Here is a 14,654-nt window from a genome sequence, read left to right as displayed (position 1 = left end):
GGACAACCTGCTCGCTCGCTCACCGGCTGCCTGCCTCCTGCGATAACCGAGCACCGGCAGAGCCGAGCCGAAAGGTGAGCACGTACATCTCGCGCTAGAGAAACCCCGAGCAGGAAGGCAGAGGCTGGGTAACAGCTGCTCGCCGACAGACAGGACCTGCGCGGAATCAGACTGCCATAATCCAGCTCGCCCGCTGCCGCTGCAGAGAGGAGAACTGGGAAGTGGCGGCGGCAGGAAAAGCGAACGGCTGCGGTCTGCAAATAAATTAGCAACTGTGTCCCCCCCCCTCCCCTCCACGCACCGATCTGTTGCGCCCTTGAAGAGAGCGCCGAGACACAAACAAACAAGCGCTTACCATCTTGCTCAGGTCCATTGTTTCACAGGGAACAATAGGTCGACCAGCAGGGACGGAAGGCAAGCCAAGCAAAATAAAACAAAAAAAGAGGCGACAGTGAGGGTTGTGCTTCCTTAGAAAACAAAAAGAAAAGGAATCAATATGCCTCCGGGGGGAATCCTTCAGCTCAACATGTGTCCCCAACTGCCATCGGTCCTCTCCCTTCCTGCCCCCTCTCTCCCTGCTCAGCAGCCACCGGGACTGGGACCAGCGGAGCAGCCCGGGGGCGAGCAGGAGACGAGACCCGTCTGGAAGCGGTCGGCCAGCTGAGGGAGCAGGGGAAAGCCCATAGAGCTCCGTGTGCGCGGGAGAGCGCGTCTGTGCCGGAGCGCTAGCAGAGCAGAGGCTGCAGACGATCTAATCCGCGGGAGCCTCTCACTCGCTGGCTCGCGCGCTGCGCTGCTGTAGGACAGCCTCCAGCCGGATTTCTGAAGGTGGGGGAGAGCACCACACAAAAAAGAAATCCAAGCCTCCGGCTACTCGCGAGCAGCAGCTCCTCCCCCTCCCCACCCCCCCGTCCACGTGGAGTTCAAAAAGAAGAGGCCTGGAAATCTGAATAACAACAGGGGGGGAAAAAGGGGGCACAACAGGAGAGGTATTGAGCAGGACCGCCCCTCTTCCTCCTCCTCCCCCACCAGGGGCTGAGCAAGGCCAGCTGCAGAGCCCCCCGCCAGCCCCCTCCGCATGCCCTTTGACCTGTGGGGGTCACGCCTGATCCCACCCGCCCCCAAGCCACCCCCTGCCAGCAGCAGTGGGGCAGAGGCTGGGGTCAGACAGCACCCAGAGCGCCAGGTAACCTGCCCGTGGGGCCATCGGGGGCAGAACTCTGGGAATTAAGTTTTCTGCCAGCACCCTGACTGCTCGTTCCATTCTTTTCCAGGAGAAGGCCGGCATCTGTCTTCCTGTGGATCCCACGCACTGGACAGTGTTCCACAGGGTGTGGGCAGGGGGGCATTCCACTGCCCAAAGGAGGTGCTCTTTGACCCCTTTCAGGACTCCTGCAGGGGGCGACTAATGTAGCCCCAACCCCTGGACCCGCGACCAGCCATTACAGCCCATGACATCACTGAGAACCGTCCGAAGCTCGCCGTGGCTATTTTCAAGTGTTTTTCTGGAAGCGGTTTATGGTCAGGCCGGGGGGGGCGGGGGGGCACCACCCCCTTCCTGTAATGAAACCACAATGCGGAAGAGATCACAGCTCTGTTCGGATGTTAACTCTGAAAGACATCCCTGCCGTTCTATTAGACAGCGGTGGCACCTCATGGGGAGAAATCAGGCTGCAAACCGATGCGACATGCTGGAAATTCTTATTGCAGACTCCGCCAGGTAAAACCCAAAAAGTGTTTCATCCAGCTTTTCCGCAAAACGCAAGAACTGCCACCATCTTTCCTTTCGCCAGCTGTCGCTCGAACGAAGTGCAGACGTTCGGCTCCTCTCTCGCTCGGCAACCTGGAGGTTCTTCCAAGAATCAAACACGTTTGCTCATGGAGATCCACCTCCCCGAATCAACACGGAGCATCTGTGTGGCCAGCTGCAGCTGCACAGACACACTCGCCACAGGGCTCCAGAGTGCCTCACGCACAGGGCAGACGATGGCTGGGACATGGAGTGGGGGAGCTGGGACGGGGGGGCGCTCACAGGTCCCAATGACGACCGAATCCCAGAGGAGCTTTCCTAACTGCGAGATGCCCCTCCTGGGGGAACCCCAGTGTCACAGCCGGACTTGGGTTCGAACGCACGGGCAACACTGCTCTAGGAACGTGAGGTCTGACACAGCGTGCGCTTCAATACGAGACCCAGCTGCCAGTCTCAGCTGCTCATGCCCTTCGCCACTGCTGGAGCTCAGGCGAGCCTGAATAGACGGATGCACAGCTGGGGCACGATAAGCTGTGCTCCCCTTCATGAAGAGGGGCAAAAAGCTTTTCCAGTGGCAGCTAAACAAAGCTGAAACCCCAGGGGACTACAGCCCGGCACCTGAAGCAGCGAGCACAGGCCCGTCAGGATCGTCGCAGGGTTTCGCAGCAGCTGGGCTGGAGGGCTCTTACAGTGCCCCTCCTGCAACAGGACGGCCCGTTCGCTTGCCACTTCCCTGAATTGTTTTTACCAACACAGACGCTGCTTGTTTCCATCTACAACAAACCCCAGGGCTGCTCACATGGCAGGGCCAGAGGTAGGCAACAGCAGAAGAAGCCACACACTCCTCAGCCAAAATGTGCTTTAAAGTGACACTTTCTTTTCCGTGTTTAACATAGGCAGAAATCCATAAATTCCAAGAATGATAAAAACGCTTGCAGCCTAGATAAGTATTTACAAACTATCCGCAAAAGCAAACCTGTCTTCTGCAACTGTTTTAACCACAAATGATTCTGAAATGACAGTCAGTGAGACACAGGGGTCTTGTGCTCAGGAGACTTAAAACTGCTCAGGGTTCGAGATCACCCATGGGGGCAGCATGGGATGAGTGATGCGGAAACCAGTTCTTTTCAAACACAGCCCAGCTGTCAGGGATCGAACGCATTGCAATACGGGAGTCCTAGCACAGTGCGCTCCTCTACATCACTGTCACTCAAAGAGCTCAGAGCCCCGGTACAGCAGTTACACTCAACGTGGAATCATTCTGCATTCTGGGCAACAATGAGAAACAAAACCAACCTTCTCCCAGCTGGAAACAATCACTCCTGAGCAGATTTTTTTAAAAGATAACGAGCTTCCAAAGTGGAGAGCACATGACATGCCCTTCAAGCGCAGTTTTGATTTTCCAGGAAGGCCTTTTCAGAACAGGCCACCGTCTACCAACGCTTAGACCATCACCGTGTTTCAACAACAACAACAAAAATCAGCTGAAAGCACCTAGGGTTCTACACAAAAACACAGTGTCCCTGAACGGACACCAGCATTCCGTTCCTCTTTCTTCTAAAACAATCCTCCTTCCTACTCATCTGCTCCATTCCTTCCTCCTGTTGCTCCAAGCCCTCCCAGACGAGCCAGGGCCCTGTCAGCTCTGCCCTTCGAGGTCACAGCTCCGCTCGACCCCTTCCTTCCTCTGCCCTGGCTGCAGCGCAGGAGGCTGGAAACCGAACCGCTGTCTGCTAATCAGCCCACATGCGCCCTTCAGACATGCCGTTTAATCAGGGATCGGTTCATTATTCACCGCCGGTGTCCCTGGGCAGCGGCCTGCCGCACATTGACGGCGGCTTAATCAGAGAGGCCTGACGGCGCGGGGCCCCAGCGTCAGGAGAGCATCACTGGCAGCCATGCAACCCCCACCTGGACGACAGGCCTGCGCAGGCAGAGAAGACCCCCCCACAGGAGAGACACTGCGAGATGGGAAATAGTAAACCTAAAGGATCACCTCTCAGAGACAGACAGTGTGCAGCAGAGCACAAACCCAGCAGCTCATGGCACAGTATCAGATCCATGCAAGGTGTAGGGCCTGGCACAGATGCTCACACAGGAAGCTGGTATTTAACACCACATGGAGCAGCGCCACAGTGGCAGTGAAATACAGCCTGAAGCCTCAGCGAACCTCCGTGTGCAGCACCTGCCCCTGGGCTCTGGGGCACCCTCATCAGTCAGTGAGGCACAGGCTCCACCGTGCTTGTGCGGTTCCCCTGAGCCCGGCGGGCCTGTCCCATGCCCTGACCCGCACCACCGCCTCCCTGCTGCCCACCAGGCGTCACATGGCTGCTGCTGGTCACCCAGAGTCCCGCCCTCCCAAACAACAGGGTGCTCATTCTGAGGTCACTCCGGTTTTCTCAAGCTCTTCCTCCAGTCTGCCCCACTCTATCATCCCTCCACCAGGATATACAGCTGGACCTATTCCTTTAAAAGACTCAAAGCAAAGACAATATAATATGGCCACTTCCTCTAACTGTTGCTGAAATCATTAACCAACTATAACGAACCTCTATGCTGCCCTGGATCCCAAGCAGTCACTGAGACCTGCGCTCTACGGATACTGCAAAAACATGGGGCCAACCCCAGTCCCACTCTTAGATTTTTGGATTTCTAAATACCTGAAGCAATTCCATTACAACTGACTAAGCATGTTATTTGATCGATTGAGTGGTTTAAAAATTATTTGCATTGCAAATCCTAGTCCGCTGTAGTTCTCTAACTATGTGGCCAGCCCCAGTTTAACTGAAAGTACTTACTAAGTGGATTAAACTGATGTGAAGGAGACCCTGAGGACCTGCTGGATTGTGGCTAAGCAGCCCTTTAGCAACGGAACTGAAGCATAATGCTTCGATTAGGGCACCCTCTGGTGGCCCACATGTATACTCCAAGACAACACCCATATGAAAGCACACAATCTGGGTTTGCAGAGCTGGGAGCAGTGGTCCAGCCCCACTCCTGGCAACTCCCAGTCCAGGTCACCCCAAAACTTTGAGAATTGGAAAACTGCAGACTCATAAAGTTGTGGAAGCAAGAAAAAGGCAGATCTTCTCCCCAAAATAAGCATTTTTCATTCCAAAACCTGTCTCTTATTACATTACTATACAGTTCATTAAAACATTTACAATTTAACTAGTAAAAACGAAACTGCCCCAACTCTCCAGCACCAGACACGGGACAGAAATGTCCTCCAAGAGTCTTCTAAGTAAAACATATTAAAAACGCAACCCACACCATGAGAAAACTGTTCAAGAGGAAGAAGCTAATTTCATGTGATGCTTTTCATCCCAGATAACTGCTTGTTTACCAGTCCGTCTTGAACCACAGCAGATTGTGTGCACCAAGATCAGGTGAAGAAGAGTTATCAAGCCCAGCTGAAATTCCAGCAGACCAGCTTGAGAAATATCTCCAATCAGCACAGGCAACCAGGACCTTGGCTTCAAGTCTTAGCTGTGAGGAATACTAATCAAACTATTAGCATAGACCAGGACAGGCATCAGAACACAGCGCAACCTAGTGGCCAAACCACAGAAGTGCAAGGGTAAATTAAGGCTAAATTTGACAAAAGTTCAAAATAAGCATGTATTTGCAATCTAAGGGCCCCCACATTCACTCTGAATTCAATCACATGGAGAGAGTGCTGTTTCCATCTTCAGAAGCAAGCCCGTCATCTTAAATGATTCATTGCGCGTCAGCTAATGTTTTCCATTTAGATTTCATCCAGGATTGAATTATGTGTAACCCTGCCTCCAAGGATCAATAGCGTGCCCGCTAATGCTCAATAATCAGGCCTGTTCCGAGACGTTAGTGAGGATCATGATACACACTGCCATTGCAGAGGAATCTGTGCCCTGGCGAATACGATCCCATCCCCTCCACCACGTCCGCTCTCCGTCTCCCCGCCGTCCGCGCCCCCCATCGGGACGCGCGTGCTGGGGTGTCAGCTCAAACCCCGGTCTGCGGGCGCACCGAGGCGTCAGTGGAGGAGCTTCAGCACACTGGCGAAAGCAGGCGTTACTTCCAGATGAAAGCGCGCAGGCACAAATAAACGGAGGTCTTGCACAGCCGGCCACTTCCGCCTCCAGTCAGGCCCTGGTCCCACAAGGCAGCTGCTGCCATGCCTGCTAGACCCCGCCGTCCGGAGACGAGCCAGGCTGCGGATGGGAGGAGGCCGTTCCCTGACCGGTGACTGGTCCCGGGATCTCGCCAGTACCAGATAATCCGCTTCGTTCAGCACGAGAAAGCAGGCTGCCATGCGGTCTTCCCTGCAGGCCTGTGGGCCGCTGGGGAGCACAAAGTCTTCCGCAGTGGGCAGATGTCTGGCCGGCAGAGGTGCAGGGATGGCCGCTGGTCGAAGGCACAGGGCAGAGTGAGGGCGTGCGAGGGGACTGCCAGGACACAGAACTGGTTACTTATACTTCACCTGAAGTGTGAACACTGGACAATTCACAAACCTGGCATTTCAAGTGGGAGATAATTTTGCCTTCTGTACCAATGCCTTTGACGTGCATCTGCACATTGATGTTACAAAATCAATCAGATTTTTTTTAAAGAATTCTCTGTCCCCTTAGTTCTCTTGGAGAGCAGAAAGGAGGCAGACGCTCTCTTGCTCCTGCATGACTATCTCCCTGTCGACAGTGGGGAATCCTCCTCCAGCGTCGACTTCGTGAGGTTTACCGGACTGAAATATTTACTCTGTCTGGCTGAAGACCATCTGGAGCTGCACTTTATGCTGCCTTTGAGGTTAAGGGAAGCAGTAATTACAGGACAGTGTCCCTCTGTACGCAGGGATTATCGCTGAACTTTCACCTGGACTGTCCTGGGCCGCACTGATGTCCAACACTTGAATAGCTTTAATCCCCAGAACTGCACTGAGGCCACCAAGGCAAGGGGCTTTTGCTGTCTCAGTGTTTTCTGCACATACTTTCTCTAGGGGTGAGAAACGAGCAGGCAGGATTACAGCCAGCCTGTCTGGGCCTGTGCTGTTCCGCCTGCTCCCTGGGGAACACAGACCCCCCCTCCCTCTCCAGCTGCATTCCACAGCTGCCTGCACTGCCAGCACAGACAGACAGGGAAACTGCACTGCGTGGGCTCAGGGCTAGAGCTCAGAGAGGCCAGGGACAGCCTTGTGCAGCACCGAGAGACTTGGAGGACTGACACAAACACCCCCTAGACAGCCTGCACACGGAGTTCTCTGAAAACAGCCGCCAGAGAGAGGAATGCTATCTGAACATCTGATCATGGTGACCCTCGTGAAGTACAGACTCAGTGACCACAGCCTGGCCATGGAAACTGGATACAGACAGAACTGTCTGCCCAGAGAGGACAGGCTGTGCTCCCACTGCCAGCACGGAGAAACAGAGACAGAAATGCACTTTCTGCTGCGCTGTGAGAAATACTCTGGGATCACAGATTTTCTATAAGGAATAATGTTTAATTCTAGATTTCCCACACCTGCCAGAATCAGAACAGCTCCCAGTTCTACTGGGAAAGGAAACTCAATAGAGCTGCAGCCCAGTATGAGATTGCCTGTCACAGCCTGAGGGACAGACAGCGAGTCTGTCTCATTATAAGGTTTTATGTGATGTATGTAAATATCCAATGATGTTTTGGTGCTTAAAATGTCCGTAAATGTTGTGTTGAGCATATCTGCTTAGGCAGCTCTAACTCATCAGTCCTGCCAGTACAGCTTGTTGATTTGGACTTGGGAAGGCTGGGAGAGCGGCCAGGGGGTGGGGGGTTGTGCTCAGAGATGAGTGCTCCTTGTTTATAACAAAACTAGCTTTACCGTCAGTGCGACTTTGTTCCCCAGGTACAACCAGCAGCCTCCCTTTCACAGAACCATCCTCAGGCTTTAGTAATACTAACAACTCCAGCTGACATTGAGCTTCCTCCTAACCTCGCCTGAAAATGTGAAGTGCCTGTAGCAAACCCACACAGCTCAGCGTCCCTGAGCCAGAGGCCAGACAACAGCCCTTCCTGAGAGGAGAGGTGCGGACGAGGTGCTGGGCACCTGCTTCATGCTGCGGGAGGGAACAGCACTGCGGGCAACTTGCGACTCAAACAGGACCCACAGGAAGCCAGCCAGTCCCTGCTGGCACTCTGGGAGAGGCATCACGCCTTCAACAAAAGCAGAAGTGACTGAAATGGCATGAAATGTTATAAATAAAAAAAGCAGGCAGTCACTAACAGCTGGGACCTTTCTGCAGCTCGTGAAGCGACTTCACTTTTAATGGCAAGACGATGACCCACCTAAGTGCCTGAGAAACTAGTAATTTGCCTGCACTGAGTTTCCCCTCCCCTCCCCCCTGCAGATCCGAGACAGGAAGCCAGGCTCCGCTCTGGTCAATAAGACTGTGTTATTTACACTCCCACACAACAATTATCCAGGCCCCTGCCAAGCTATTTTTATAATTTTGCACAGAAGGTCAGAGGCTCAAGGCTGAAAACGCTGCTTCTGCACACCAGCCTTTCCAAAGTCGAACCCAGTGCCCCGAAGGCCAGAGCTCAGGGCAGGAGCAGCAACGACCCCTGATGCCCCTTTCAAAACTCCAACTGCACCCCTGAAGCACAGAAAACAAATTTCAGCAGGACGCTTGGAAACAAGTAGGATGAGCTGGTCTCCTGCCCAGAATGCACAAGCTTTACAGTCTCACCGTCTCCTCTCCACAAGGCTGCTATGGGTTTGGTGGCACATACAGCTTACAAATTGTGCACAGTATGAGCAACGTCTGGCTGATCTGGGGAAGCGTCTCATCAGCGGTGTCCCTGAGCCTTGTATGGGATTGTCATGAGAACCCACTAAAGAGCACCGTTGAAAATACCCACTGTCAACGAGGCTCAGGGCTCCCACAGCGCGGAGACCGTGTCCAGGTGCGAGCACCACCCTCTACAGAGCCTCCGTCGCCTCTCCCACACACGAGCAGGGGAGGCATGGCCGCCGGGTGCACAGAGGCCTCACTAATCTGACCTAGTTTCATCTGCACAGGCTCCATGGAGTCTCTGCCCCCCCCAGACCCCAGTCTGGAACGGGCAGGATCCGGTGCTCTCCCTCAGCCAGCAGCCAGAGCAGACAGACCTGCTTCACCCCCTCATTCACACGCCTGCGACAGCAGCCCTGGGCCCGGGGTCGCCCCCTGTCTGTCAGAGCCCAGCCAGCTCCTGAGCTGCCCCAGGACTACCCAACGGGCAGCTGCAAGCACAGGAGCGATGCAGAAAGTAGAGCCAGTTTGAGCATTTTTATTTCTCTCCAATATTCATTTATAACACACCTCCTTAAATTTTAACTCTCTCTTTTTTCACACTCGGTTTTTTGTTTGCACTGCCAGACCTCTGCTTCCTTTCCTGCTACGAGTCCAAAGGTCACTGTCACTGCACTACCGCAGCATCCTCATGGCAGTTTAAAAATGAATCACTGATTATTTTCCCATGACGTAAGGCCATGAGGTACCGCTAAATATCTCTCACCCAGGCTCATCGCTGGGGCTGCCCGGACAGAGCCACTCGCCCGACTTCTCTTCCCAGCGCCGGAGAAGTCAGGGACCACCCGGTCCTTCGAGCCGACAGCCCCGACCTCTGACTTTCTGCTTTTCCCCCTCCCTCAGCCTCGGCGGGGCATGAGGAGGAGCTGCTGAGGCTCCCTACGCGTCGCACACGCGAGCCTGGGTACTGGGGGAGCTCCGAGTCCAGACCAGCACTCTTCCACAGCCCTCTGCTGCCTTTAAGCTGTGACAAATGCGCGAGATTAAACAGATTAATCAGAGTGTGTTCCTGGCTGCAAGGCCAGACTCTCACCCCCTGGGCCTCCTGGGATTGCACTCCACGAGCCCCAGGCGTCAGCCGCGCCCTCTCCAGCACGAGTGCCTGCAGCGCCCCCTCCAGCACGAGTGCCTGCCACGCCCTCTCCAGCACGAGTGCCTGCCACGCCCTCTCCAGCACGAGTGCCTGCTGTCAGAGGGGCAGGAGGGGGGTCAGAGGGCTAGAGCCCAACAGCTCCGAAACAGCCCCTCCAGCAGGCCACGGCTCGCCAGAAAAACGAGGCGACAAGTGCGTGCACCCCGACCACCGCCTCCGGGGGGCCAGCCAGTCACATCCTGCAGCTGCTGAGGAGGCAGCCTGACTCTCTCACCCCCCCCAGCTTCACTCGGAGAGATTACCACCCAGCAAACAGCCTCCACACCTGACACTTTACAGCACACTGGAGCCCCCGCAGCACAAGAGCAACAGCACAGGTTCGGCAGAGTTACAGAGTGCCAGTTTACCTCAATTCCTGCCAAAGCCACAGTTCTGAAGGCAGATAAGGGGATGAGGATACACCTGGTGATATTCCAGCCCTCCTCCCTCGGCGCAGCTCCGGGGACCCGTCTGGGCCACAGTGCCCCTTCACTCTCTCTCTCACACAGTCAGACTTGTGCCACACAGCTGGTCTGACTGATCAGAAGGCGCCCACAGACCTTCAGCACCAGTCAGGCAACACCTTTCTGCAATCCCTGAATATCAGGAATGCGAGATAAACGGTTCCCTTTTCTCCTATTAAACCCAAACACAAGCATTCAATCACCTGCACTATGCAGCCAGCAGCTCCTTACAAAGCACAGGGATCGTGAAGGAACTAACTCGCGAACATCCCGTTCCGTGCGCTTACTTGTAAACCAGCCCGCACTCGGCCCTTCGAGCCGCTCTGACAGCTAATCGCTACGGCCAGCTGGCGAATCTCACAAGAACAGGTCAGAAGTCGTCAGGAGCGGATATCGGGACTGACAGGAGCTGATAGCAGGTGAGGAAAGGCGACGGCCCGTTCCAACACGGTCACTTGTGAGTTTCGACAAAATCAAACCGTACTGGTCTGAACCGAGGGCTCTGCCCAGACGCACACGCTCCCCCAGGACCGCTTTCGCGAGTGGCAGGCGGGGTCACCTGAATTTCCACGCCGGTCCGAGACACGACAGAGCACGACGCCGGGCCGGAGGGTCACGAGCCGGGGGCGGAGGCGCGGGTCCGGGGAGCTCGTGCCCCGGCTCGTGCCCCGCGAGACCCGCTCGAGACCCGCTCGCGGACCCCCACCGCGCCGCCTTTCCCTGGATGGGAGTGGGACGGCTGGGAATCGCGCTGGGAACCTGCCGGCCCCCGCAGGACGCTGCCCTGCCTTTTCCTCAGAACCCGTTACACGGAGGACCGCAAGGGGTCACGGCCGCCCCCCGGGCGCCGAGAGAGCCGCCCAGCCCCGCCGCGGCCCCCGCTCCTACCTGGCTGCGCTCGAAGCTCTCCCGCTCCGCGTCCAGGCTGCTGGCGCCCGCCCGGCGGCTCAGCACCTTGGGGATGGGGTTGGGGACCTGCTGTATGGAGCTCTTCACCCGGTCCATCGCGGCGGGCGGCTCCGGGGACCCCAGCGGCCTCGCCGACGAGGGAAGCGCCCACCCGACTGCTGTTGGACTACTGGACTACTGTTTTAAAATAGCACGACCAGACAGTGAGGAAGTCCAAGCGCCCCGACGAAGTTTCTTCGCCACTCTGTAGTTCACAACTCTCCGCCCCGGGAGCTGCCTTCCAGCGAGCTGCCGAACACCCCAGCTCGCCGAGGCGCACCCGCCGCAGGCCCCGCCCATAGCGATAATCTGGCAAGTGATTGGCTAGTTCAATACAGTGGCCCATCCATTGCTCGTATTTCCGGCTTCTTCTTGGGCGGTCTCGGCGTCAATCTTAGTTTAGCCCCGCCTCTGGGATGATCGGAATGTCCATCGCTATAGTCCCGCCCAGAACCCCCCTCCCTTTCCCCTCCCCCTTTTACGATACCCGTTCTTCCTGACGTCCAATTGGTCGATTCCCACATCAATCACCCATCTACCCCGCCTTCCAGACCCCAAATCCTTTACCTGATTGGTTGTTGACCCAGTTAGTCACTTGCGTCTGGGGGAAAAAAAACATTGGGGGACCGTGTCTCATTGCAGTCTTAGGTTAGTAAGAGCTCTGATGAACATCTCCAAATTGTGGAAAAATTGTGGCCTTTATTTGTACATGAATGCAGAATGTTCTATAAATAAACGTTCAGTTTTATTTATAAGATCTGTGACGTAACTCGTAATAGTCTAATGCACAGAGTTCACAGTAAATAGTTAGGCAAGGCTTGAGTCAGGCAAACAAAAGGCTTTGCTCCCGGTATTTTAGATAAAATGTGGGATTCTCTGTACGTCTCGGTAGGTTTCCAGTAGGGGAAAACTGCGCCCTAATGGCGCGGCGCGTTGTTGTCACGCCCTTATCCATGACTGATGTTTGCATAGATGCGGGTCCGTTACCGAGACCGGAGGCACTGTTAGTCTGACACGCTGGACACGGGCGTGTGTCCCGGCACACCCCCTGGCGGCAGGACATCACTCAGTTCTATACCCAACATGGCTCTTAGCGGAGTCACCCGAACACGACCGAGACCCAGTCTATATTGTACCGATCATATTCCTGTTCGCTGCGTCATCTTGAGCATCGCTGATCTCGCAACGGCGAGCGTGTGATCTTTAGATTGAAATGCTATCCGTCCTGATTGCGTTTCCTGGTCGGGCGAAGGAAGGACGCTGATGGAGACGGTTAAAAATAGTCGTACGGTATGCTCCAGAACCCACTCGAGACTTTTTTGCAGCATTCTGTACTGTGTATATAACCATGTTTTATGAATCAGGTCGCTGTCAAACAGTTTTGCGTCAGTTGTGAAACTTTCATTTCCGTTCCAAGCTTTTTTTTTCTTTTTCTACTTGTGCTTGCGGCACATTTTGACTTTTCAGTTTTTTCCCCTTTTCTGTGGTCTGTACAAGTTTCCTCCTGTATTTGTCTAGAGTGGCACAGGAAGGCGCTGCTTTCTGGGACTGGTCAGCGGCGCCTGAGCCGGCCGGGTCCTTCACCGCGGCAGACGCCTGGACCGAACTCACCCCGGAGTCCTAGCGGGGGGAGCGCGGGAGGTGTGTCTGCTGGCTGCCGGCGAGATGACGAGAGGACAGAGGGCAGAGACAGGGCGCACTCAGGGGAAGCGGCCGGCTGAGGAAGTGAGGTGTCTCCTCAGAATTTCACATCTGGCTGACAGAGAGCCTCTCACATCCTCCTTCCCTCTGGCCGGCCGTCCACACGCCCCCCCACCCAGGAATCCCGGAATCCCAGCACCTGCTCCGACTCCACCCCCATCCCACCCTGTGAGCACCCGCTGCTCTCCTGGTCCTTCGGCCCCCTTCACACTGGGCTTCAATGCAGCCCCGTGGTGGTCCCCCAGCCTGCATTGCGCTTGACCGTACCTCTGTGCCTCGCACTATTCACACCGTGCTTCACCTGGCTGTGCTACTGTACGGCTTTACTTCTTACAGGAGAACGAAAGTGCGTCTCCTTGCACAGTAAAGCGGAGGAAACGTTCTGTTTATCCGTCTTTCAGTTTTCCAGAGTGGAGTCATCTTCTACACGTTCAACTGCCCACTCCAGCCTCCAGCGCAAAAAAAGCCTTTTGACAAACAAAACCTTTTTGTCCTCACAAAAGCACATCTAGGGCTCTTCAGTAGCAAGAACCCTTTCCTCCCCTCGGGACAGAACAATCACTTCAGCACCGTCGTTCTGCAGCAAGCCTGTGAAAGATCCCGCACGAGAGCTGTGGAAATCCTGCGGGATTACAGAACAAAAACCTTCAAACACTGAACCCAGAAGGATTGTTTGCCCATTACAGGCATTCAGGATATGTACAGGAGTCCCAGAGGATATGGCTCCACAAATCCTAAGAGTTTCATTTTTCAGGACTGTCTTGTAGGTGAAGTTATGGGAGTTCCCAGTGACTCACTGTTTACAACACGACTTGACATGTTTTCAGACAGACAACATTCTCTTCATCCTGCTGCAGCCCACACTCGCACCTCTCTCTAGTGCGTTGAAGGAAGAAGGGAACGTTTTATTTTCCCATTAGAGAACAGCTGTCCACGTCACTGAGCCACTATACAACCCAGTTCAATGAGAATGATTTGTCAAAATAGAGCATTGCAATTAAGACGAGTTTAACTGCTTAGGATTTCTACAGCAAAAGTTTAATTTGGAGTTCCATGGATGTGAATGTGCTGCTAGTGAATTTGATCATTTTTGCTCAAAAACACTTCTGCCAGTAATTATTAATCTCCCATTTCCAGTCACACTCCTGGCTGCGTCCCAGGGCCCGAAGGAGAGAAAGTGAGACAGTGCTATCTGCTGCCTCCCCTCCAGCCATAATAAATCACTGTCTGTGTTACATCACAGCCCAGTGAGAGAGCACCATACTGCAGTATTTCAATGTGTTAAGTTCCTTTAACATAGCCTTCAGGCCAGGCTTTGGACCCGTGAGCACTAGCTGGGGGCCTGCTTACTTCAGTCAACATGAAATCATCCCAAATTAGTGCTAAATCCTGGTCTGTGAAACTGCAGCTCACTGCTCCTTACAGTACAAAGGCAGACTACAGTCCACATAATAGTCCTCAGGTTTTCTGTGGTCCAGCAAACAGAACAGTTCTGCATCAAACCAGCGTATTATCTGGACCCAGATCTCTCTCAATGAGAAGAAATGAAATTCACATTTTCTGAGGCTGTAAATTTAACTTATCTCAATCGACTGACAGAAATGTGGGATATGCATGATAAAGTTAGGCAGTATGCTGGTAATTCCTGGGCAAAAAGTTTCCCTTTGGAAGTAAGGTTTCATGTTTTTTTTGTGTTTGTAAACGTCTCAGGAACTGTGTTTATTTTGTCTATTGCAGCAGCTCGTGTCTGTGTAAAGCCTGTGAAATTCCCCAAAGCGCTTTCTATCTAGGAAGGGACTCGTGTCACCCCACAGAAGAGCAGCCCCACCTGGGAGACACAGGGCCCCACGGCGTCTTTT

General features: G+C 54.3%; 1 protein-coding gene across 1 annotated transcript in view; it reads right to left on the bottom strand.

Annotated features, from left to right (window-relative positions):
* hip1 (huntingtin interacting protein 1) overlaps nt 1-11,362 on the bottom strand; it is a 48,486-nt gene extending 37,124 nt beyond the window's left edge. Inside the window, exon 1 of the mRNA XM_088906661.1 lies at nt 11,035-11,362. Coding sequence (XP_088762787.1) covers nt 11,035-11,151 — 117 coding nt within the window. The 5' untranslated portion in view covers nt 11,152-11,362. The remainder of the gene's footprint in view (nt 1-11,034) is intronic.
* Between the last annotated feature and the right edge of the window lie 3,292 nt (nt 11,363-14,654).

This window comes from Atractosteus spatula, chromosome 27 (genome assembly GCF_055471065.1).
Source record: "Atractosteus spatula isolate fAtrSpa1 chromosome 27, fAtrSpa1.hap1, whole genome shotgun sequence".
In the NCBI taxonomy this organism is placed as follows: Eukaryota; Metazoa; Chordata; class Actinopteri; order Semionotiformes; family Lepisosteidae; genus Atractosteus; species Atractosteus spatula.
This window is presented reverse-complemented; position numbering and strand designations above follow the sequence as displayed.